At 40.2% G+C, this 27253-nt stretch overlaps 1 protein-coding gene across 1 annotated transcript in view; it reads right to left on the reverse strand.

Moving 5' to 3' along the window:
- Nucleotides 1–5765: 5765 nt before the first annotated feature.
- znf644b (zinc finger protein 644b) overlaps nt 5766–27253 on the reverse strand; it is a 128245-nt gene continuing 106757 nt past the window's right edge. Inside the window, exons 4-7 of the mRNA XM_078560770.1 lie at nt 14861–15472; nt 11744–11866; nt 8366–8468; nt 5766–8041 (exon numbers count right to left, since the gene is read on the reverse strand). Coding sequence (XP_078416896.1) covers nt 7849–8041; nt 8366–8468; nt 11744–11866; nt 14861–15472 — 1031 coding nt within the window. The 3' untranslated portion in view covers nt 5766–7848. The remainder of the gene's footprint in view (nt 8042–8365; nt 8469–11743; nt 11867–14860; nt 15473–27253) is intronic.

Here is a 27253-nt window from a genome sequence, read left to right on the forward strand (position 1 = left end):
GGAAGGATGGGCCTTTCGAGGAGAGGGCTGGTGGTAGCAGCTCTGAAACTTAAAAAGACACTGCATGAAGAAAAGGCATCATCAACAATATCAGCAAACATAGGGACCAGGCATAATAATTTAATGATTTGGAGTTCAGCGGGGAAAAATTAGAGGGAGAAGGAAGTGGACATTAACAAAAAGATACAGGTGAGGGTACGGGTAATGTGAGAGGAATGACCATAACAAGGAATTGGAGTCAGACATGTGGAAGTCAAACAGGGGTGGTCCAGAACAGGGTTAAATGTCAAGGAAAGTGACAGTAACAGTAGCTGCGAGGATGGTCCAAAATCTTAAGAGTGCAAGAATGGAATGAAGTTTGTTTGGTTTTGTAAGGCTGTGGAGTGTTCTTTTTTTGAGGACTGGCAGCATGTTCAAGAATCAAAGCCGATAACGTCACTCCAGCACATTTAAGAATGTGCCTTTGCAGGCCATTCAAACAGAGGGTATGACCAAGCCTCTGTCCTAAGGTCAGGTGTGGTCTGACAAACAGCAGGTATTGTTCTTGTTACATAAGTGTCAGACAATGACCACCTCCAACAAGGCTCACCATTTCCTGCTGATGATCAATGGCACCACCTATTGTGAGTCCACCACTCTTGACATCTTTGGTGATCACCACTGGTAAAAGCTTAGATTGATCAATTATATCGACAGCAAAAGATCAGGTGGAGACTAGATATTCTGTGATGTGCCTCGTCTCCTGAATCATCCCTGTCTCGCCACTGTCTACAAGGCTCAAGTCAAGAGTGGGATGGGAGTACATCACTTGTTTGCACGGGTGCAGGCACAACACTCAAGAAACTTAACTTTAACCAAAGTTCGCATAATCTGAGCCCCTACCAATGAAATCAATATCCACCCTGTCACTGGTGCAGAGGTATTATCTACAGGATGCACTATAGCAACTCTCCAAGCTTAGTTTAGCACCTTCCAGTGCCACAGCTTCAGCCACTGAAAAGAAGATTCAGTAAAATTATGGAAATAGCTATAAACTCCAAGTTCTTTTCCACATCATGCCACTTCTTAATTTGGACATATGTTGCCATTTTAGCATTGTCACAGGATCAAAACCCTGCGTGGGATCAACTGTGCCAGAGACTACCGAACTTCATGGGGAAGGTCCACTAGCATCTTCCTGAAGCAATTAGGCATGGGCAATAAATGCAGCCATGTCACCCACATCCTATTGAAAGGTTGAATCAGATTACATTTCAGTTTGATTCACCAATCTAGTACTTTAATGCATGGAATGGAAACTTTCCAACTTCACATTTTCAGCTGTCCTCATTCTTGGAAGATTCATCCAGAAACCCATGAAGCCCAAGGGCTCCAATTGCTCATTGCAATTGTATCGTGTCAACAAATGTTTTTTCAGGCGTGCAACTAGCTCTGTTCTTTTGCATACCAGCTGTAGATGCTCAGAATTTTCAGTATCTTGCAAGGGATTTTTAAATTGATTCCAGAGTTGCAGTTATGTGCCCAGTAAATATCAGTTAACCTAGTAGTTGGTTCTGGCATTCCTTCAGCATAACCAAATTGTTGCCAGATTAATATATTAGCATACTTTTTACCTGTGCACAATCTCCGTTATACATTAATGAATCAGTAATGTTCCAATAAGCCATTGCTACGCATTGCCAGCTCACAGAAATATCTGTACTATGATTTTCTACAGGGAAGTCAGTGGCAGCTGCCTTTTGATTAGAGGATGGCATCTACTCGGTCGTGAGTTTCTGCTTTGGGTCTTCATGCGAGTGAACAGGGTGATTCATATTCCACAGATCTTTGGGTACACGGGGCAGGACATCCCACGAGGTAGTGGGGTCCAGATTGCTGGGTTTACTTCCTTTTCTTTACTTCTTTGCTGTTTCATCATTAAGACGTTGCGACTCAAAGCGTGATGCAGCTTGATGGCCGACTTGTCGTCATTTTGGCCGATTGGTAGCAAGTTCCTCCCAGTCATTAATGTCAGTGCTGCCGTGCTTCAAGAAGGGCTTCACTGTGTGATTTGATTTTCTTTTACCTCCCCAGAACGCAGGCCATTTGAAAGTTGTGAAAACAAGGCCTGGCGGGGGAAACACTTATCAGCCATCCAAAAGAAGGAAGTGTGGTACGATTAGATAAGCTATATTATATATCTACATTTCATCTCTTTGCTGTGACAACAATTGTAAGTCTCTAGTCCAACAAGATCTTCTCCCATGAATTCTCAGATAACAGCTTTATTGGAGGCAAAATTTTGACTGTCATTCTGCACCACATAGGTGTTCTCATTCTACTGCACTCAGTCATTTTGGTGCTGAACTAATTCCATCAAGACAACTACCAGTTGCACAATACAATGCAATGCTGGTCACAAACAAGGTGGATACTTATAAAGGCGGAATCCTTTCCTGCTGACATAGGTAGTGGCACACATGGCCATGTGGGTGCAATGATGGACTCCTTGGAACTTGAAGAATCCTGTCATTCTATAAAATTGCAGTGCCCTTGTTGGTTGTTCATGGCAAATTGGTTGAATTGGCTCAGTCGAGCGAACAATGCCTACTTGACTTGCTTAATGCATTTGTGCACAGCTGATTGGCTAATAGCAGCCTGAACTAAAGCTGAAGGTGGTTGTGACCTTCTAGCCACTGGCTATGCCAGTGATGGAGATGGGCTATAGGTCAGGTTACATAAAGTGCTATACTTCATTGATGTCTTTCTTTATGAAGCACAAGCATCCACAAATAATGCTTCTTGGGAAACTGGAGGTTGATCAGTCTGCATACTGTGGTGTGCGGCGAGTTTCATTTGACAGCTTTGCTGCTCGTCAGCCATCACTGTTCCTCTTCATCCAAAAAAAAATACAGGTAATTACCAATGGAAGATCTTTATGGCCAATCTAGAACGGGGGAAAGAGCATGGTGGGAGTGGGGGAGGGGAAGGGAGGGTGTAACTACAGTCCCACGAGAGGAGAAAAGGTATCAAATTAAGCAGTTGTCATCACCTACAATTGCTATTGCCTGTGAAACAAGATTTCTCTGAATCAATACGCAATACTCTCAGTTGCCGGTCCTATTTTTGGATGAGTGAAACAAGCATGGCAGTCCTTTTTGCTTGGCTGCTCAATTCGTAAAAAGATTTGCGACATGCAAACATGTTCCAGTTTTTGGTTGGTATCATTATGTGGTGAGGTAGGACAGTAGGACTGAAGATTTATACATGCTGGAACTACCTTCCTCAAACTAGACTTAACCTTCTCTAGGAGGGAATTTTAAGCAAAAGGATTTCACTCTATTAACACTGCATTATATGGAATCATCCCTATATTTTCTTCCTTATCTGCATTCGCACCTTCTTGTCACAAAGTCACTTTTAAAAACTCACAATGTATTTTTCTCAGGTTTCTTTGATGCACAGTAGAGATGACGAACCAGTTCTCTGCTCTCAGAACAGGATTAAAAAGACCTGTAACTTCAGTGGCAACACAGTCTAATACAAAATTATATTTGGCTTCTGGCTAGGCCACAAGTACTGAGACTTTTTCTGCTGCAACTGCTAAGGTTGTTGATAATTGCTTACATAGTTTACCCAAAAGGACTCCAGTACTGAAATGACATCAGTGTAATAACCACCTCCCCTTGACATTCAACTGCACTACCATTGCTGAATCCTCCATCATCAACACTACCATTGCTGAATCCTCCATCATCAACATCTTGGATGTTCCTCCTAACTAGAAACTGAACTGGACCAGCCATATAGATAACGTGGATACAAGAACAGGTCAGATGCTGGGAATTCTGCAGCAAGTAATTCACCACCTGACTCCCCAAAGCCTGTCCATGATTTACAAAGCACAAGTCAGGTGTGTGATGGAATACTCTTACTTGCCTTGATGTGTGCAGATTCAACAACACTCGAGAAGTCTGACACCATCCAGGACAAAGCAGCCCACTTGATCAGCACACCATCCGCCACTTTAAACATTCACTCTCTCCCCGGTGCACAAAGGCAGCGGTGCATATCATATACAAGATTCAATGCAGCAAATCGTCAAGACTGCCTTGACTGCACCTTCCAAACCTGCAACCTGTAACATGTTCAGAGAACAAGAGCAACAGTTGAATGGGAATACCACCAACTGCAAGTTTCCCTCCAAGTTACACACCATCTTGACTTGGAAATATGTCACTGTTCTTTTGCAGCACTGGGTCAAAATCCATAATAGCACTGTGGATGGATCGACACCACTAGCGGTTCAAGACAGCTCACTGCCACCTTCTCAAGGGCGATTAGGGATGGGAAATAAATTCTGGCCTTGCCAGGCACACACATCCCAAGAACAAATTAAAAACAACATCACAAAGTTATTATCCAAGAATAGATATATCATTGTAGTTTCTCTAAAACGTCAGCAATTTAGATTTTCCACCAACAAAACACTGCCCACCAATCCCTTCTGCATTTTTGTATCAATATTGGTGAGATAGAAAATTAGTCTTTGACTTTTGCTGTTCCGCCATAAACTCAAATGAAAGTGGAGGTGCCAAGAATCCCTCTCTGATAAAGTAAAAGCCTGCTTAATTCTAATAATCAAAGAAAGCATCATACCAAAGATATCAAACAAGGTTTCAGAATGCCAGGACATTGTTTATATGGGCTGCAAATGATACTCCATTATCTCAATGTGGTATTAACCTCCCTTGATTCTGCTTTGGAGAACCATGCAATGCATAACACCAAGGTCGAACAGTTAAAACAGAAATTATTAAAAGTATGTTCTTGAAATGCTTTGCAAGATTAGAAGCCTGTTTTTCAAACATTTCTGCAGTAGAGGATTTGCTATTAAGATTCCTGTTGCAGGTAAATAGTTTACAGGTAAACAGTTTATGCCTGTATCTAGGATTCCGCCAATCTTCTTCTGTAGTTTGGGGTTTTCCCAATCAGCCATTCTGAGGAAATTCCAGTGGTTATGTTCACGTAACTAGTGCAGAGAAAAAAAGCAAAATAGTTGGCATTAAATATACCAAAAAAAAAAATCACATTTTTCTTGACAGTTTAGACACTTATGGGATGTTGCTCTTAATGAAGAAGAGGACATAAGCTTAGGGGAACACAGAAATTGCCAGGTAAATAAAGATCAGGGTCCATCTACTTCACCTCCTATCAACCTGGTAGCTGTAACAATATGGAGTTGTTGACTAACCATAGCCATCAATTTCTGTCAATTAGTCTACATAGACTCAAAAATGAGATGAGGACAACTTAGTGGTGGAAAGCTTTGGGAACCATAGGTACAAAGTCACCCATTTCCACCCAAGCTACACTTACCATGTCACGTCTTCATAGAATTTAAGAATTATAGTAATTTAAGTAATATAATTTAAGAATTAGAAAAAAAAACTTGATGGGATTTGTTGGCATTACATCTAGACCATCATAGCAAGCTGTAGGGGAGCTCACGTTGTGCACCTGAACAATCTATATCCTGTAATTAACTTGTAAAGAGGTCAATAAGAGTCAGCAGGATTGCAAAATTAGAAGAAATTATTCAAAGGACAATCAGATACATCATGGAAAGAAAGCAGTTACATAATTCTCATTATTCATATTTATAAATTGATGTCTAACATTGTTAATGGACACTACTACTAAGACTATATCATTTGAATATATTCATATTTTTCAGTTTACTGAATAAAGTAACTGCTAGACAATAAGGACACAAGACCTTCAACCACCATCATGTATGACTGTACATTTTATTTCTGCCACTAGATAAGTTGACTTGTAGTAATAGCACATTTTCACATAGTGTTTACACAGTTTACTTACAAATATGAGCGTGCACAATCACGTCTGAGCACTTGATATCATGTACCAGTGTACTTGTTTCATATACAGTAATTGTATCACCAATTTCATTAAAATGCTTAGAAGGATACAACAGTTAAACTTCGGGAAACTTATAACTGTATGGAGACCTCTGAGTTGTAAAGAACATGCTTTTCTTTACAGTTAAGATAAAATTGTAGAGAAAAAATATAATTTTACATTATCCAATTATTGAAATTTCGGGAGCCCAGAAAAAAAAGTTAGGCAGGAAGAATTACTTTTAGCAAACCAAGAGTTACACTGAATTAGTACCTGTAAACCTATTTCTCCAAATAATTCAACTGGTTAAATACTATTTCAGCCTATTTTAGAAAATACAAATATAAAATCCAATAATATCCATCTCAATAGCAATGCACCCTGGTATTTCTGTACATGCTATATCTAATAAAAGACAAATACATACATTTTGTTGAGGTGTCCTCAGTGAATATTGACCTTTGTCGGGAACAAAATTTATATTTAAAGGTCTGTTTCTAAGAACATGACAATTCTAAAACATTAGTATGCTAAATGTACAGCAATACAGTAATCACTAAACTTGGGGAACTATCCACACACTACCATATTCAAAAATGGTGCGGGCTACTAGAAAATTTGCTACCAACTTGTTAAGTGTATTGTTATAGGGCTTTCATTACTAGTAATTGCTTAATAGCAAATAGCCATCTACAGATTTCAATTTCAACAAAACAGATGAAAACAATATAAGAAATAAATTGAAAACAAAATATGTAAATAATAATATTGCTACTTAAAAAGCACACTTAGGATGTTTAGGCCAGTAGAAAACTGTTTATTATCAAAAATTAATGTTGAACCGTGCACTAAATGTTATTTTAGACTGGTTGCATTCTGAGTTTTTGCAAGGGAATAAACACTATGCATCATGCTTTACAATACTATCAGTGTTAATTTCTTCACAGATTTGAAGTGGTCTGGGAGTTGAAGTGGTTGAGTGCTCAATGTTCAATGAGGCTAAAAGTTTGAATCCGCAAGTAGTCGATCACTAACACACTTGCTTCAACTGAGCAAGTTTTCATTCTTCCCATCACTGACAGATGGTATTCTAAATGAACAATGTCCTGCACCCCTCACTTGAATAGTGCCTCCTGCAGCCTATCACAGGGCAGCACGCATGGCGGCTGTGTAAGAAGTGTACAGCTCGGCCATTCTGCCCTCCTGACTAGAAAAGGAAGTGTATCAGCAGTTTGCAATGGGAGAAAAATTAGGGTAGGGGGTGGAATAACTTTTTATAACAATTAAATTAATTCTCTTTTTCATTCCCAAAAGGTACAATACTACAACAATATGTAGAAAACTGTATTTCAATTAAGTGAAGATCCTGTGCAAATTTATATTTGGGACTGCTAAGCTTTTTCAAAATTATACAGCCAAATCACTTCTTGTGCAACCAAAGATAACTATCCACAGTTGATATACACAATGGTAAACAAGAATGTTGCTTCCTTACAAAATTGGAAGTTAGAGTAGTGTTCGTAAATGTGTCAATGAAATTGTATGCTTCATTTCCTGCTGCCATAAGGTTCCTCAGGCAAAAGGACTATTTTTCTGAAATGATTAGGGAAACATCTGACTAGCTGCGTATGTAAATTCCTAGCAATAGCAATTGTAAAATATGTTCTTCATAGTATCTACAACTTTGACCAAATTGTGACAAATTTAAATTTCTAAAGCTGATTGACTGCTGGTGATCTATTTATTGATTTACAATTCTGAATATATGCATAATTATTTAAGGAAATCAAGCCTTTTCAAATAATTTCAAGGTTATAAATAGCTAATATTGTTGCACTGATCTATCAAGCCTTGTAATGGGAGGGCAGAGTGTACTTTTACTAGGCGCTTATGGCAAAACACCACATCAAATTTACAGCAGGTTAATTCATCACAATTCAGAAAATTTTAGGATGCTGCTTGTGCCATTAGCAGAGAGAATGATGATTCAGTTACTGGGAAATTTTCTTTTGATGGCAATGAGATTTCCACCATTCCAGCACCAGTGCGAGGAAGATTCGCATTAACAACATGCCTCTGCAAGTGCTTGATCCAATCTTCTTGGACAGAAAGTGGACCTCGGAAGACCAGATCACAGAACCTGTACAGAAGTAATAAAACAATAATTCTGATGAATTTAGCACAATTACATTCATGCTTTGCCCCTCTATTATGACTTTAAAATTCATGATTGCAAAATAACATTCTGTAATATTATATTCGTAAAAATGCAAATCACTTACTAAGCTACAAAGCAAGTGATGGAAAGGAACCAGCCATTTAATGTTCAATTTCTGCATTTTTAAAGAATATTTGATTTTGAAACTAAAAAATTTAATCTGTTACTTGGCAGCCTCACCATGGGGTGCAACGTAACAAATTTCAATCTGGAAATTGAGCCTGAAACAGCAGTCAAAATGTTTACCTGCATTTGAGTACATAAGCATCATCCAGAGAAGGAACAAATAGGGAAGACTTCTTTTTGGTCCCTGACCGTGACCGTGACCTCTTCTGCTTGCAGTCAAAAGCTGGAAAAAGATAGCTTTAGGAATGGATCTTATCCTCCATGCAAACAATAACCAATTTAAACTGAATATGCTTTATTTAGCCAGTTTTTACTGAAATTATATTATTAAATTGATAATTCGGCATTATTAACAGATGCTTTGAAAACGCATTGCACAAACTTGATTAGAGGCAATTATAAAACATTTACTGCACATAAAACCATGAGAGGAACTCAGCCAGTTGTTAAGAGTCATAAGAATTCCTCAGAAAACAGCTCAAGAAGTACAAGCAGCATCCTGGATATGCGGAATCTCTAATCTAATATTAAACGGTGATGACATCATGGTTCCTGTACCAGCTCAGAGAGAAAAATGTACCACATGAAAGGGCGCAAGATTGGTCTGTCATCTGTACTGACCCAAATCACATCAGTTGGGATGGTGTCAGTGCAGCAACTGGCTTTACTAACCTCGGAAGACAAAGGAGAAAAAAAAACCAGCTAGAAACCATTGCGCATTGCTGTCCAGCTTGCCCTCTAGAAAAAGTATGGGTGGCAGGCGAGGACAGGATTTGGCTCAACTCTGATGATCCATATGAAAGAATAGCCTTCTATTGACTCACTAGATTCTCACATGAAGAGCACCATATGGGTGAGCTGCCAGAGGGCTGTCATGAACCATGGAACTATACACCAGCATGAGTCATACTCCCATTAGGTGGTGAGCAGAGAAGATGGAATAAATTGGTGAAAGACAAACACACCACATCTAGCAAACCCATGATGATCATGCCAATACTATTGTGCATTTTGTCTATTTTAATTGCAGGTAAAAAGCAAATCTTAAAGCTTAGAGAAAAGATCAATTAAATTTTAAAATATAAATAACCTCAAGTATTATTCACAGTAAAAAAAATAAATTTCAAATGCACAACAGGTTAATAATGATGTAATTATTTCACTGCCACACATAGAATAAACTTCAGTGTTCAATAATTTTGGAGGTAAAACATAGCAACAGCTACTAGTTTAACTAATACAGCTAATATACATATGGAGTTATCTGTATTACATATTATGAAACTTGGAAGTATTCTGAACTGTGAGGAGGATAGGGATAGACTTCGGTAGGGCAAACACAGGCTGGTGGAGTGGATGGACGCATAGCAGATGAAACTTAATGCAGAGGAGTGTGAAGTGATACACGTTGGTAGGAAGAGCACGAAAAGGCCATATAAAGGATAAAATTCTAAAGGAGGTGTGGGAGCAGAGGGATCTGGGGATATATGGGCGCAAATTGTTGAAGGTGGCAGGGTGGATTGAGAAACAGTTAATAAGGCATACGGGATCCTGGCCTTTATAAATAGAGGCATAGAGTACAAAAGGAGGTTATAGTGAACCTTCATAAAACACTAGTTTGGCCTCAGCTGAAATAATGGGCAGAATTTTGCCCTCGGATGGCGTGCAGGCCCCACCGGCTCGCAGACAGCCAATCCCTGCCACCAAAACGGGGCCCGCCGCCATTTTGAGTGGGCGGGCCAATTAAGGCCCGCCCAGCCGCCTGCCCGACGGGAAGTGCTTTGCGCTTCCTGTGCTGGGGGGGAGGAGCGAGAGAGAATCCCCATCTGTCAAAGTGCGCTCTTTCACGCATACTACTCCCTGAGACTAAGTGCTGCCTTGGAGATTACTGACAGGTAAAAAAACACCAAAAATAAAAAAATGTCACACGAGATGGGACATGTTAATAAGAAACACATTAGCTTTATGCAACTTTTTAAAAATGGACATGAAACCTCATCCCGCCAGTGGATGAGGTTTCATGTATTATCAGCAGCCCACTGGGGCTCCTGGCCTGCCCGCCAGCCTTAAGGTTGGACGGGCAGGGTCTTTAACAATCTTAATTAGCCTGTCAATGGCCTTAATTGACCATTGACAGTTCGGCAGGCGGACATCTGATTTCGCTGTCCGCCCGCCTTCCTGAAAATTTAAAGGGGCCGGGATGGCCTCGGGGGTTCCTTCCACGTCATCCTGCGTCATTTTCCCGTCGGCGAGCAGGCCCCGCCCCTAAATCGCCGACGGGAAAATCCTGGCCATTGTGTCTTGCACTTTAGGAAGGAAGCAATGGAACTGGGCATGCTACAAGAAAAAATTTACAAGAATGGCTCCAGGGATAAGGGACTTTGATAGATTGGCAAAGCTGAGGCTGTTCCACTTAGAGATGGTTAAGAAGAGATTTGATAGCGATGTTCCAAATAATGAGGAGACTGGACAGAGTAGATAGAGGGAAACTGTTCCTATTGGCAGAAGTATTGAGAATCAGAGGACACTGATTTTAATGAGAGCAAAATACTGTGGATTTTAAGGTGATTGGCAAAAGAACCAGAGGCAGAAGGAGACTTTTTTTAAAAAAAAATCAGCAAGTAGTCAGCATCTGGAATGCACTACCTGAGTATGGTGATGGCAGATTCAATCTTAGCTTTCCAAAGGGAATCTGAAGAGAAAACATTTACAGGGCCTTGGGGAAAAAAGCAGGGGAGTGGGACTAGCTGGGTTGCTCTTAAAGGGCCAGCACAGACATGATGGACCGAATGGCCACCTTCTGTGCTATAACCATGCTATGACTCTATGAGGTTCTAATATAATTTTGTTTCCTGTTATTGCTGTGTTTTGTTTCATATTTTAGGTTTGAACAAGAGCCTTGAAAACTCATAACTGAAAGCTCAGTGTGTCAAGATAATTGACATAACATTTTGCCTCCTTTTTAAGCATAACAGCCAATAATTCAAAATATTTCACATTACAGTAAGGTTGCAATTGAGAGTCAAAGCTTTTGAGTTGGAATTTGCTGAGTCACAATTTGCAAGTCAGATCTTAAATGTGCATTTTGTTGCAAACTCTGTGTATTTGGCTACAAATTGAGATCAGGAAAATGTTGGGCCAGGGAATCAAGCATTTCATCCACTCTGGGACACAATAGTTTGTATGTTTGGGTTAAAAGTGATGGGGTAAGTTAGGATCATGAAACTAGAGTGTGGCTGCTACTAACTTACAATTAGCTAATAATTTTGATCATCTACCTCATGGAAGAGGGGTTTCCTTCATTATTCCAGCGCTCTATGATCCACTTTACCAGATTTACTATAAAGAGTCATAATTAACTACTTATATTATTGAATACTTGGCTTGTGGATAAAGACGTATTTTTAATATTTTGTTGTTGTTGCTAGTTCAAAAACATTTTACGCCCAGTGTTTGAAGCGCACCAAAGTTAGAAAATAAAAAAAAATTAAGACTTACGTGTGCCAGTCAGATCCCCAGCTTGTTTTCTTCTTGCATAGACTCTGAGATGGTTTGCCAGGCTAACTGCACTTGTAAAGGTTGCATGGCAATGGACACAAGTTCTTAATTTCACAGGATGTCCTTTTGTCAAGAATGGAAAGTAATAAATTTGAATTACAGCTAGGTTAATGTTTTTGATTTTACTTTTAGGCAAAATAAATTAAAGTTTTTGGAACTTTGCGAAAGCTCCTACCCAAGTTAACTTCAGCATATGCAAAATAATATACAACACTTTTCAAACATGCTGTATCAAGATTGTAGCTAATGTCTTTTTTCCTTAACTTCACAAGTTCCAACTTTTGAGTCCTAAGTTAATATTCACTAATAACACCTAGTAGATACAAATCCCATTATGCTCAAGGCTGATACTCATAAGGAAAATGACTAAAAGCCTTGATAGTTGAATCATAGAGGAATTAATGAATTATAATATGCCTAATGTTTATTCACAATCAATCACTTACAAGTTTTGATAGTGTTCAGTACATCCAAATGGTGGCAGGACATTTTTTTTAAAAAAAAGACCCAATATATGATCCATCATAAACCAACGGGCTGCACAGGAAGACTTTGGAGGCACTGAGTGCATTGGAAATCAAGCAGGGCTAAACCCAAGTATTGACAAAGTTGTAAATTCAATGGTTATTCAAGTATTGCGAAAAGCTGTTCAGGGAATGGGGAGACTGTAAATGGCTCTTTTACTTTATGTGAAATAGCTGATGAAGGCATGGGAGGTAAGGTGGTAAAAAAAAAAATAGACTGGTGAACAGCTGTTAAATACAACACTTAAATTAGTGTTTTGTTCAGTCATCACTTTGCATGTGCAGTCAATGATGAAAGCTAATGTTTTTAATCTGATGCCTGTGCTCAAACCATTACATCGAACATATGGGATTACATAGGGTATTATGGCATAGAAACAGGCCATTTGGCCCAACCAGTCCATGTTCATGTTGTAGAAACAAACTGCATATGATACAGTATGAATAAATGCAGGTAGAATGTCCTACAAAATTTGTCATTAGTGATTACTACTATAAATTTTTATATGATAGTTATAATCAAGAAATCCAAGACAGCCTTTTACTCTGTAGTGGTTATAGAATGTAGCACCCTATTTCAGGTACATCCAAAAACACAGCAAATTAATTAGGTTCTCTATTTTTTGCTAAAACTAAATGAAGGGATTGCAAAAACCTGATAGATTAATTTGTTTAGCACACTTGAAACAAATATGGTAGGTTTGTCCTTTTTCTAATTGTACTATTCTTCAAAAGTGACCATAAAATTCAACAAATTATGCAAAAACATAAAATAGATCTAAATAATTTTAGCATCTCGGGGGAAACTTTTACATTTAATCAGAAAGGGAGAGAAGTGGCCAATGATAGTCTCGTCACTAGCCTGGTGACATTTACAAGAGACAAGCTATATTCAGGTTGCCCCTAATAATGGGAAAGCTGATGACACAAATCACTGGTCAATGGGTAGCTCAGGATTTGGATGGGAACAATGTTATTTAAAGCTGTTCTGTACCTCTTACAGGGGAGGTACAATGCACAATGTGCAGCACTACAGGTGCTACTGTCAGCACTGGAATAAAGTGGCAATTGGTAGAACACCCCTGTTGTCCCACTGTCCACTGGAAGTACTAATGAATGAGGTCACCAGGAGGAAGAAAATCCTCTTCCCCACCAGACAGTAATGGTCAGACAGCGTATGAATTTTTAATTGCATGCAGTCTTCTACCATTTTACTGTAACATCAATTAAAAGTATTACCTTCCCAATGTTCAGTTTCTCTGTGCAAATTCCTTTAGAGAGCACTTGCAAGTGGAATCCCTCCCTGTTAACTTATACTGTAGGGTTTTGTGTTGGTGCGTGCAACGTAATGGGAATTGATGACACCCTGCATCTGGGGAGTGGCAGCCCTGTCGTCTGCTTCATGGGCTCCATACAGAGAGAGATTAAGTCTTTGGCTCAGGCAAATAGGTCATCTGTTCCGGTATGGTGCAGGGTATACACAGGCAATTGAGCAATGTTATAAAAAGCACCTGTTGCATCGAAATGATCCAGAGGCATAAAATTTCTGGCCAAGTGATTTTCACAGCCACAGGGAAGGATCAGTGTGACCTGGTGCTGCGTTGCAGTTGGTGTTGCAGCAGGTAATATAGCTCCTGTTGACCTTACTGGTAAAGCAGAGCCTACTCACAAGCTGCTCCTCTCTGAAACACAGCTATGAAGTACCTGGCCTGTACACTCAACAGGGCTAAGGCCTGGTGTGATTTTCACTCCTTTTGCTTCTTTCTGTAGCTATGGGGCTCTAGGCACTTGCCTGTTGCTGCTCCTCCTCAGCCTCCACACATAATGACATCCCAATTAATACACCGATAAAAAGTAAACCAGGATTTGCCAGAAGTCCCTGATCAAAATGCCACTGGAGACTCAGCTAGATAATTTCCTGAAAAGTTTAAGATCAATTCCAGTAGCCAATGCAGCCAAAAAAGTAAAATCAGCATACTAGCAACAGTAGGTGGCAAGTCCTTTAAATAAAGCTGAAAATAGAAACCTCTCAACTATTCCCACCCATAATTTGCACGTCCATTGTAGAACTGATGACTACAAGGTTGCAGCTGTTAATGGCATTTGGGCCCTATATGTGCAGGGTCTTAATTTACATTAAATATGGGTCCACTGATTTCAGGTGGGTGCCTCAAAGGAGGTCTGACCCAAAATAGCACATTTCTGCCAAGGAGTGAATGGGCAAGACTGTGACCAATGCTCTGAATCTTAGGTCATTTTATCCTGTTGAAAATTGATCCTGGTCTTCAAATAGCATGTGGTAAAATGCAATGGTCAGGTTCTCATGCTTCACCCAATTATCTCCTGAGAAATCTTTTGTATCAATCATGATGTAAAGAACTGATAATCCATTGACATGACTCAATGCATATCACTTCCAAACAGTTTACAAATATTGCAAGTGCATGTAAGTTTAAAAAAAATAATTGCACATTCCATCCTCTCAATTCCTATGTTTCTGCATGCAATACAACTCAAGACAAAGATGCCTTACCTGCTTGATAGGATATATCCGTACTGGTCACTGGCTGCGACGACGTTCCTGGCTGCAGAGGTGAACTGCCAAACTGCAGCTGAAAGGGACGCCTGTGATTTGGCAGTCGTTTTTTTGCAGTTTGAGCATAACTTCTTCCTGGCTGAGGTTTTATTAGCGATGACGTTTCCTCTCCAAACTTATTCTTAAGAATCTGCATCAGAGAACTTGACTGCACCCGTGTCTCGGTATACTTTTTTGGCTGCAGGTCTGGGAGGTCATGCAAGTCTGACTGTGGTAAGGGGAAGGATTTTGTTTTCAATTCATTTTGCTGCAGTTTTATTGTTATACCATTTGGAGCAAGAAATAAGCCATCACTTGTCGCAAATTTCTGCGATACAAATGGCTTGTACCTAAATTGTTTGCTACTCAACAATTTTGCAATATTTTCGGCCTCTGCTTCATTTTGCATCATTTCAGTCAAAATGCTGAGTGGAGATTTATGTGCTTCCAACTCAGTCTTCCCCAATCTCTTCAAGTGACCACGGACATGATTCGACAGCCCAACCTTTGTGTCAAACCAACCACCACACAAAGGACAGGTATTCTCAGTTGACGAACCAGATTTTACTTCTGTTGAAACAAAGCATGAATAAAGGTTACCCAAACTACTAACAGCAATGGTAGAAAAATATGGCCTTCTAGATTCCGAAATGAAAATATGATAGTTACCAACTAATCTGGATTAATAGTTTGTGAATAAATGCCTGTTTTAAAATTTGATAGAATTATAGATGATTCAGATAAATTAAACAAATGGTAGAAATAAATATACATCAATAAATACTGAAGAACATAATATCTATTTCAAATATGTACATTTACACAAAAGAAAATGAGTTTATTTTAAATTAAGTTTGACAAATACAATTCACTACATGCTGCCAACATTGTGGTCATGAAACAGCTGGGCTACCGCTAAAAGAAACACAACTGATACAGCATAAGCATCTTTCCTTGGCATTATAGCGCTTTCCATAAGTTTCCCTGATACTAGATGAAACACAATGGATTTCAGGATTTTGAGTTAAAATATATCTGAAGCTGAGTGCACAAAATTGTGCTGATTTTAAGTGGTGCTAGGTCTGTTTTATTTAACCACCCAACACTGTTTAGAAATTCATCACAATCCAAACTGCAAAGTTCGATTTTTTTTTTAGTATTTGTTCATGGGATGTGAGTGTTGCTGGCAAGGCATTCTTTGTCCATCCTTAATTGCCCTTAAGATGGTAATGAGCTGCCTTCTCGAACCAGTTAACGTGGTGTAGGTACACCCACAGCGCTGACAGGGAAAGAGTTCTAGGCTTTTGACCCAAAATGGCGATTCAGTTCCAAGTCAGGAAGATGTGTGGCTTGGATGGGATCTTGCAGACTGTGGTGTTCCCATGCATATACCGCCCTTGTTCTTCGAGGTGGCAGAGTTCGTGGGTTTGGAAGGTACTGTTGAAGAAGGCTTGGAAAGTTGCTGTAGATGGTTTATTAAAATAAGTCGCATCCATTTGCTATGGTGCACCAAAATTGTGACGATAATTGTACTAAGATCTATATTTTAATTTAAAAGAACTATTTTTTTCAGCCTTCTCTTCCTATATTCCCAAGTGTCATTATCTCTTGTCCCACTCTTCCTGCCAGTCTTGTTTTCTGTCCTCAAGAATTTCAATCTCTTCTCCCTGCTTATGATTTACTTTTGCTTGTGCCTCTTTGACACTTCCATTGCAATCTTGCTTGATCAGTTCTTTCTCAGTCTCTCCAAGAACTTGATATATTTAAGCTCTGTGAATCAATTTGATTTAGCTACTTGACACTAGGACTAAATTTTTCCTTATGAAAGCAGTAGAAAAACGGAAACGTATATTAAGAAGCTTGGCTGTGTTCATTCAAGTGACAGTATTATCATCATGATGAAGACTAAAATCAAGCTACTATAACAGTTATATATTTGAAGTTAAAACAACATGAAAACACAAGAATACTATACACAAATGTAACATAAATAGTAATATCTAATTTGTGCAACTTCTTTTTATAGACGGACGGGATGGCTGAGAGCAGTTCCTCTTAAATGAATACATTGGCAACACTAAAACATAACTGTACTATGCCTTTTGCACCTGGTGTACATGCTATACTCTTTTCCCACATGTGCACTTAAATTATACATTGCCGAAAACTCTGAAAAAGTCTGCCTGCTTCAGGAGAACTAATCAGGCTTTGAACACCAAAATATTGTGTAAACCAACACTCCAGGAGGTAGTTCTATGGATAATGATTTTGATATAGGAAGGAGTGTTGTCATCAACAAAAGTGTTTCAAGATCTGCCACTGAAGTCATTTCAGCAAGATAAGCAGTTTGTCTGGAAAGGGCCATGTTAGCTGTCATCATAGGCCGAAAGTACTTTCTCAACTGTTTCCCCAAGAACAAGTATGTAGAGGATCAACTTTCTGCTGTGTTTGTAAGGGGATGATTTGTACAGAATGTTGCTGACAAACTCTAGAATCATGGGTCAGATCAGCACCAGCTGCTATTCAGCCAATGGATCCTTCCATGGGCAACTCCTATGAGTGATCTTCACTTCAAGTTTATTCTCAATCTAACCTGAAGCTAGGTTTAAAGAAGGAATTCCAGAGCATAGGGCCTTAGCTGCCACAACCACTAAAGACGGAGTAATTATAATTAGGGATGACCAAAAAGCCAGAATTTGATGAACGCAGGTGCCCCAAAAGCATTTTAGAGCTGGAGGAGATTGCAGAAATTGGGAGGGATGAGGCCATGAAGGGATTTGTAAACAAGGATGAGAATTTATTTGAGATGTTGTTTAACCAGGAGCCAATGGAGCACAGGGGTGATGGGCAACCAGCAAGTTAGGACATAGGCAGCAGAGTTTTGGATGACCTCAATTTTATAGATGGTAAAAGGTGGGAGGCCAACAGAAATGCACTGGAAGAGTCAAATCTTGAGGTAACAAAGGCATAGATGAAGTTTTCAGAAGCAGACAAGCTATAGCAATGGCAATATTGCCTGTTCTGCTGTGTCATCACAGTCTTTACCACTTTAGAAGGTTCAATTTTACCAAGTTATCATTGTACCTTTTTTGACTGTTTCCCAAAATAAGATTACTTTATATAATGTCAAGCATCTTAAGCTCAACGAACAATATAGCTACTTACCATGTTCAAGCAGGAGCAGGCAATATTATTTTGCTCCAACAAACTCACGTTGGTCCTTAACAGAAGAAATTGAGTGAATGCCGGTTAGGCCATTTTATTTACACCTCACACTATTCTACTAAGCATTTTAGTCCATAAGAATCCTCTATTTGAAAATTAACAATTGGCATAGTGGTTATGTCACTGGACTGGTAATCGAGAAGCCCAGACCAATGCTTTGGGGGCATGGATTCACATCCCACCATGGCAGCTGGCGGAATTTAAATTCAATTAAATAATAAATCTGGAATTACAAGCTAGTTCCAGTAATGGTGACCATGAATCTATTGTCGATTGTCATAAAAACCAATCCGTTCATGAATATCCTTTAGGGAAGTAAATCTGCTATCCTTATCTGGCCTGGGCTAAATGTGACTCCAGATGTACAGCAAAGTGGCTGCCCTCTGAAATGGCCTAGCAAGCCACTCAGCTGCACCAAACCGCTACAAAAGTAGAAAAGGAATGAAACTGGATGGACCACCCAGCATTGACTTAGGCACCGGAAACAACAACAGCACACCCAGCCTGTTGACAAAAAGTCCTCCTTACTAACAATTTTGGCACAAGCTCCCAGATGTTAGTAAGGAGGACTTTTTGTAGGGTCAACAGGCTGGGTGTGCTGTTGTTGTTTCCGGTGCCCAGGTCAATGCTGGGTGGTCCATCCAGTTTCATTCCTTTTCTACTTTTGTAGCAGTTTGGTACAGCTGAGAGGCTTGCTAGGCCATTTCAGAGGGCAGCCACTTTGCTGTACATCTGGTGTCACATTTAGACCAGGCCAGATAAGGATAGCAGATTTCCTTCCCTAAAGGATATTCATGAACAGATGGGTTTTTATATCAATCGGCAATAGATACATGGTCACCATTACTGGAACTAACTTGTAATTCCAGATTTATTATTTAATTGAATTTAAATTCTGCCAGCTGCCATGGTGGGATGTGAACCCATGCCCCCAAAGCATTGGTCTGGGCTTCTCGATTACCAGTCCAGTGACATAACCACTATGCCAATTGTTAATTTTCAAATAGAGGATTCTTATGGACTAAAACGCTTAGTAGAATAGTCCCTCAGACTAGTCAAGCAACAGCTTGACATAGTCATACTCACCGTACAGACAATGTCCCAGACACCACCATCATCATCATCCTGGGTCTGTCCTGTCCTATCGGCAGTACTGACCCACCAGAGGTGGCAGCGCAGTGGTATACGGTCAGGAGGGAGTTGCCCTAAGAGTCCTCAACAATGACTCAGAACCCCATGAAATCTCAAGTGACAAGGACACAGAATGTACCTGGGTGGGGGACTTCAATGTCCATCACCTAGAGCTGGCAAAGTCCTGAAGGACATGGCTGTTAGCCCAAGCCTGTAGCACATGGTGAGGGAATCAACAAGAGAAAAAAACCCACTTGATCTTGTCCTCACTAATTTGTCGCAGATGCATCTGTCCACGACAGTATTGGTAGGAGTGACCACCGCATAGTCCTGTGGAGACAAAGTCCAGGCTTCACATTAGGATACCCTCCATCATGTTGTATGGCACTACCACTGTGCTAAATGGGAGGTTTAGAATAGAACTAGCAACTCAAAACTGGGCATCTGCAGCAGAATTGTATTCAACCACAAACAGTAACTTTATAGCCCGGCATATCCCTCACTCTACCATTACATTCAAGCCAGGCAACCAATCCCAGTTCAAGGAAGAGTGCAGAAGAGCATGCCAGGAGCAGCACCAGGTATATCTAAAAATGAGGTGTCAACCCAGTGAAGCTACAAAACAGGACTACTTGCATGCCAAACGGTGGAAGCAGCATGCAGTAGACAGAGCTAAGCGATCCCACAACCAATGGATCAGATCAAAGCTCCGCAGTCCTGCCACATCCACTCGTGAATGGTGGTAGATAATTAAACGGCTAACCAGAGCAGGGGGACTCAACAAATATCCACATTCTCAATGATGGGGGAGCCCAGCACATCAGTGCAAAAGCAGGTGGCTGAAACATTTGCAACCATCTTCAGACAGCAGTGTCAAGAGGATGATCCATTGCAGCCTCTTCCTGAGGTCCCCAACATCACAGATGCCAGGCTTCAGCCAATTCGATTCACTCCAGGTGATATCAAGAAATGACTAAAGGCAAAGGCTATGGACCCTGGCAAAATCCCGGCACGAGACACTGGCATCAACCGAGCAATGTGGAAGATTTCCCAGCTACATCCTATCCACAAAAGCAAGGCAAATCCAACCCGGTCAATTACTGCCCCATTAGTCTACACTCAATCATCAGAAGAGTGATGGAAGGTGTCATCATTAAAGGTGTGAGGTGATGCATTTTGGTAGGAAGAACATGGACAGACAATATAAAATAAGGGGTGAAATTTGAAGAGGGTGCAGGAGCAGAAAGACTTGGGTGCATTGGTTCATGGGTCATTGATGGTGGCAGGACAGGTGGAAAGAGCAGTTAATAAAGCATATAGTATCCTGGGCTTTATTAATAGGGGCATAGAGTACAAGAGCAGGGACGTTATGCTGAATTTACATAAGACACTCATTATACCTCAGATGGAATACTGGGTACAGTATAAAGACAGTATGTTAATCATGGGTGACGTTAATCTCCATGTAGATTTCAGAGATAGCCACGAGCAAGAATTCAGAGTGTATTCGGGACAGTTTCCTAGAACAATATGTTGTGGATCCAACCTGGGGTCAGGCTATTTTAGATCTGACAATGTGTAATAAGGCAGGTTTAATAAGTGATCTCAGAATAAAAGATCTCCTAGGAAACAGTGATCATAACATGGTAGAATTTAGCATTCAGTTTGAGAGTGAGAAGCTTAGTTCGGAAACATCTGTGCTAAACTTAAATAAAGGTAATTACAAAGGAATGAGGGCAGAGTTGGCTGTAGGGGACGAAAAAGGAGTTTAGCAGGTTGATGAGCAGTGGCAGACATTTAAGTAAATAGTTCATGACTCACAACAAAGATATATCCCAGTGAGGAAGGAGGATTCAAGGAAGGGAATAAACTAACCATGGTTAACCAAGCAAGTTAAGGATAGTATCAAAGTGAAAGAAAAAACATACAATGTGGCAAAGATAAGTGGTAAGCCAGAGGATTAGGAAAGTTTTAAAAACCAACAGATGATGACCAAAAATATAAGAGAGTGAAAATAAATTTTGAGGGTAAACTAGAAAGTAATATAAAAATGGACAGTAAGAGCTTCTTTAAATATACAAAAAGGAAGAAAGGGGCCAAAGTCAATATAGACTCCTTAGAGAATGAGGCTGGGGAAATAATAAGGGGGAACAAGGAAATGGCAGAGGAGTTGAATAAACACTGCATCAGTCTTCACGGTAGATAACACTAACAGCGTACCAAAAATACTAAATAATTATGGGCCAAAAGAGGGGGAGGAAATAAAGACAATAACTATCACTAGAGAAAAAGTACTAGGGAAACTAATGGGGCTAAAGGCCTATAAGTCACCTGGACCTGATGGGTTGATTCTAGGATATTAAAGGAAATAGTTGCAGAGATAGTGGATACACTGGTAGTAATCTTCCAAGAATCCTTAGATTCTAGAAAGTCCCAGAGGATTGGAAAACTATCAATGTACCACCCTTATTCGAAAAGGGAGGGAGACAAAAAAAAAAAGATAACTATAGGCCAGTTAGCTTGACATCTGTCGTTGGGAAAATGTTGGAGTCTATTATAAAGGATGCAATAGCAGAACATTTAGAAATGCATAATATAATCAAGCAGAGTCAGAATGGCTTCCTGAAGGGGAAAATCATGCCTGAAAAATTTATTAGAATTCTTTGAGGAGGTAACAAGCAGGATAGATAAAGGGGAACCAGTAGATGTATTTGGATTTCCAAAAGGTGTTCAATAAGGTACTGCACATAAGGCTACTTAATAAGCTAAGAGCCCAAGGTATTGGGGGTAGTATATTAGCATGGATAGAGGACTGGCTAACTAATAGAAGACAGAGAGTTGGGATACAGGGGGGGCATTTTCAGGATGGCAACCTGTAACTAGTGGAGTGCTACAGGGATCAGTGCTGGGGCCACAATTATTTACAATATATATATTAATGACTTGGGTGAAGGAAATGAATGTATATTGCCAATTTTGAGAATGACACAAAAATAGGTGGGAAGGCAAGTGGTGAGGATGACACAAAGAGTCTACAGGGGGATATAGACAGGTTAAGTGAGTGGACAAAAACATGGTAAATGGAATATAATGTGGGAAAATGTGAGGTTATGCACTTTGGCAGGAAGAATAGAGGAGCTGAATATTATTTAAATGGCGAAAGACTGAAGAAGACTGCAGCACAGAGGGATTTAGGGGTCCTCGTGCATGGAAAAAGCTAACATACAAGTTCAGCAGGTAATAGGCAAGGAAAGTGGAATATTGGCCTTTATTTCAAAGGGAATGGAGTAAAAAATTGGGAAGTCTTGTTAAAACTATACAAGGCAATAGTTAGACCACACCTAGAATACTGTGAACAGTTTTGGTCCCCTTATCTAAGGAAAAATATACTGGCATTGGAGGCAGTCCAGAGAAGGTTCACTAGGTTGATCCTGGGGATGGAGGGATTTTCTTATGAGGAGAGGTTGAGTAGGTTGGGCCTGTACTAATTAGAGTTTAGAAGAATGAGAGGTGACCTTATTGAAACACATAAGGTTCTTAGGGGGCTTGACAGGGTAGATGCTGAGAGGCTGTTTCCCCTTGTGGGAGAGTCTAGGACCAGAGGGCATAATCTCAGAGTAAGGGGGCGCTCACTTAAAACAGAAATGAGGAGAAATGTGTTCTCTCAGAGGTCAATCTGTGGAATTCTTTACCACAGAGGACTGTACAGGCTGGGTCATTAAGTACATTCAAGGCTGAGATAGACAAATTTTTAATCAGTAAGGGAATCAAGGGTTATGGGGAAAAGGCAGGAAAGTGGAGTTGAGGATCAGCCATGATCTCATTGAATGGTGGAGCAGATTCGATTGGCCGAATGGCCTACTTCTGCTCCTACGTCTTATGGCTCTGGGCGCCACATTTTAGGAAGGATCTGAACACATTGGAGAGAGTGCAGAAGAGGTTTACCAGAATGGTTCCACGGATGAGAAACTTCAGCTATGAGGATAGATTGGAGAGGTTGGGACTGTTCTCCTTGGAGAGAAGGCGGCTCAGAGGAGATTTGATAGAGATGTTCAAAATTTTGAGGGGGCTAGACAGAGTAGATAGGGAGAAGTTGTTCCTGCTCGTAAAAGGATCAAGAACGAGAGGACACAGATTTAAAGTGATTTGCAAAAGAAGCAAATGTGACGTGAGGGAGAGCTTTCTCACACAACGAGTGGTTCAGGTCTGGAATGCACTGCCTGGAAGTGTGGTGAGGCAGGTTTAATTGAGGCATTCAAGAGGGCATTAGATGATTATTTGAATAGGAACAATGTACAAGGGTACAGGAAAAATGCAGGGCAATGGCACTACTAGGTCATAATGCTCATTTGGAGAGCCAGTGCAGATACGATGGGCCAAATGGCCTCCTTCTGTGCTGTTAAAATTCTGTGATTCTGTGACAGTGCTATCAAGCGGTAGTTATACAGCAATAACCTACTCGCTTATGATCAGTTTGTGTTCCGCCAAGGCCATTCGGCTCTTGACCTCATTGTAGCCTTGGTACAAAAATGGATAAAAGAGCTGTGAGGTGAGTGTGACTGTCCTTGACATCAAGCTAGCATTTGACTGAGAGTATCATCAAGGAGCCCTAGCAAAACTGAAGTCAATGGAAGTCAGGAGGAAAACTCTCCACTGGTTATCTATCACAAAAAGAAGGTGGTGTTATTGTTGGAGCTCAATCATCTCAGGATATCGCTGCAATGTTCCAGGGTAGTGTTCTGGGCCCAACCATCTTGAGTTACTTCATCAACGGCCTTCCTTCCATCATAACGTCAGACGTGGGGATGTTCGCTGAGGACTGCACAATGTTCAGCGCCATTCGTGACTCCTCAGGTACTGAAGCAGTCCGTGGGTCCATATGCTGCAAGACCTGGACAACATTCAAGCTTGGGCTGATAAGTGGCAAGTAACATTCACGTCACCCAAGTGCCTTGACATTCAATGGCATTATCATTAATGAATCTTCCACTTATCAACATCCTGGGATTTACCATTGACTGGCAACATAACTGGACCAGTCATTTAAATATTGTACTTACAAGAGCTGGTCAGACACTGGGAATTCTGAGGTGAACAACTAATTTCCTGGCTCCCAAAGAATGTCCACCATCTACAAAGCACAAGTCAGGAATGTGATGGAATTCTCTCCACTTGCCTGGACGAATGCAGTTCCAATAACACTCAAGAAGCTCGACACCATCTAGACAAAGCAACCCACTTGATTGACACCCCATCCACCAGCTTAAACATTCACCCCCTCCACCATCAACCTACAGTGGAGCAGTGTGTACTGTACACAACATGAACTGCAGCAACTCATCAAGCCTTCTTCGACAGCATCTTCCCGACCAGCAACCTCTATCACCTAAAAGGACCAAGGTAGCAGGTGAATGGGAACACCACCACCTGCAAGCTCCCCTCCAAGCCACACACCATCCTGACTTGGGACTATATCGCTGTTCCTTCACTGTCACAGAATCAAAATCCTGGAACTCCCTCCCTAACAGCACTATGGGTGTACCTACACCACATGGACTGTAGCAGTTCAAGGCAGCGGCTCACCACCACCTTCTCAAAAGCAATTAAAGATGGGCAACAAATCCTGGCCTAGCCAGTGATATTTACATCCCGTGAAAGAATACATTAAAACATAAAGCTGAATTGCAGGGGTGCTTTGTGCTGATCTTCACCTGCGGAAATGTTATTGCATCCTCTCCAGGTAGAGAAACCACTCAGTTTTGTTTCTCCTTTCGGTGCAACCAATCTGATTTCTCAGCAGTGCACAAAGTTGGGGTTAGTATATATATATATATATATATATATATATATATCAACTCCACAGATCTGGAAATTTTATCTCCTATTCTAATCTGCATAACTCCCTAACTGAGGTTCATTTTGTGTCTTTCATATCTTTTCCCCAATAGTTTAACCACATTTAACCATTGTACTGTTCACTGATGCTTTAACACTACTCAATGTGTTTCTCTTTCTAATTTACCTAAAAGAATGAATCTCTGGCAACACAGCATCCCTCTTCTGGGCGATTTGAAATGTTCTTTAAATTACATTTGGTGTTACTTTTTGCTACTGTACCACTGGGAGGCTTCTAACCAGCACCATGCGGTTGAAAAGGTTGTGAGGAAACAGTTCTACCATTTTAGCCTTACTGCCTCTTGACAGATAAATCACCTGCAACAGGTTAGAAATGGTTACATCTGACAATTTTCTTCCCTTCCTTTCAGTGCATTTTTTGTCTCTTCTTCTTGGACTACGGTTCTATTCTTCACGTAAGCAGCCAATGGACACTGCTCAAGGAATCTGGCAGTGCTATTACAAGGAGCATTATAGTTGAGCACAATTTTGTTCTTGTACGTCCACATTCATGCACTTGCATTAAGAGTGGCTGGATAACGATTAGAAATAGGAGCTCTTGGCTTATTTCCCCTCTTAAGAAGCAGTGAAATCAACTACATAGTGTTCAAACTGCTGTCCCAGCTGAGACAGCAAACAACACAACCCTGTGGTTGAATTTAGGATTGCCTAGGTCTGTAAGACTTAGGAATTGCTGCGTTATTCAGCTAGGTCGTTAGGGAGGCCCATGTCTCTCATTATCAAGATTCCTCTCAGTTTCCCTCCTGAGCACCAACCATATTTTGGATGTTTTGAAATTTAAAGCCCCTTTTAAGGCACCAGACAATTGACCTTCTCAAGAGCAATTAGGAATGGGCAATAAATGCTGGCCTAGCCAGTAACGCTCACATACCATGGACAAAAAAAAAAGATTTACAAACTTGTGTGCAGCATTTAACAGGGGCATATGAACATTAAATTACAAAAAAATTATGCAACAAACTGAAAAAATTAATTCAGAGAAATTGTTCAGTATGGTAAAATAGAAGAGTCATTAAAATTTCCAGATAGCTGAGAATTGTGGAGGATGTTACCAGAGAAAGCCATTGATGCAGACTGTACAAATAGATTGAAAAGAAGTTTCTGAACAGAAGATGGGATCAATCAAAAGGGACATGCTTGAAAAACTTTATGGTCTTTTCTTGTTCTTAAAAGTTATGTTCCAAGTACTGCCACTTTTCTAAAATGGAATGGAGTTACAGGTCATGCTTGTGTTTTTAGTTCCTGGATGGTTCTGGCTTGTGTGTCAGAATAGATCTCCATTAGTATAGACTGGGGATGAATAAAGATAGAACATGAATGATGCCCATCTTTCAGGTCCTTTTTATTTAAAAGGAATATTTTGATCCATTTTGTAGTCTCACCTACTAATTGAAGCCATTACCAAAAATATTAGTTGCCCTTAATATACAAAATATCTAATTTCGTAGCATATAAATTCTCAAAGTACACTTGGAAGATTGACAGACTCATCTTTCAGGTCTGTGCCCTGGTGCTATCATAATGGACATCAACATATCAACACAATCAGAAAAGTTCTCAATGCCATTCTCAGTTAATCGAAGAGCTTTCCGAAGGTACCCCATAATCTCAAGATTAATAGATCTGTTATTTCATGCAACTAAGTGTTATATTCCAGTATTTCAGCACAAGCATCTAGGCATTAATGTGCAGCATTGCTAGCAATGTTGGATCACTCATCAGCTGAAACTCCTCTAACACATTTTGGAGGGTTATTGAGAGGCAGGTCGTTCATAGATGTTCTGAAATGAGGAATAGGTTCACAGCATCCTCACAAGGTCGATCAAGGCCCAGTGGGGATTTGGTTTGACCGCTTTTGGGGAAGGAGGGTATACACATTTTCTATTTAATTAGATAAATTAACATTCCTTTTACAGCAGTTTCTCCTCATCTATTGACATCAGATCCTCTGAAGTTCAATATTGTTCAATTGTCCTGTGTCTTTATCTATCTACTGGCAATTACTTGTTTTCTTGACATCGTTAACAATATTTTGGGCATTTATCTCTAAAATTTTTCACTTTACAGTGAAAAATTCAT

This window comes from Cetorhinus maximus, chromosome 17 (assembly GCF_964194155.1).
Source record: "Cetorhinus maximus chromosome 17, sCetMax3.hap1.1, whole genome shotgun sequence".
In the NCBI taxonomy this organism is placed as follows: Eukaryota; Metazoa; Chordata; class Chondrichthyes; order Lamniformes; family Cetorhinidae; genus Cetorhinus; species Cetorhinus maximus.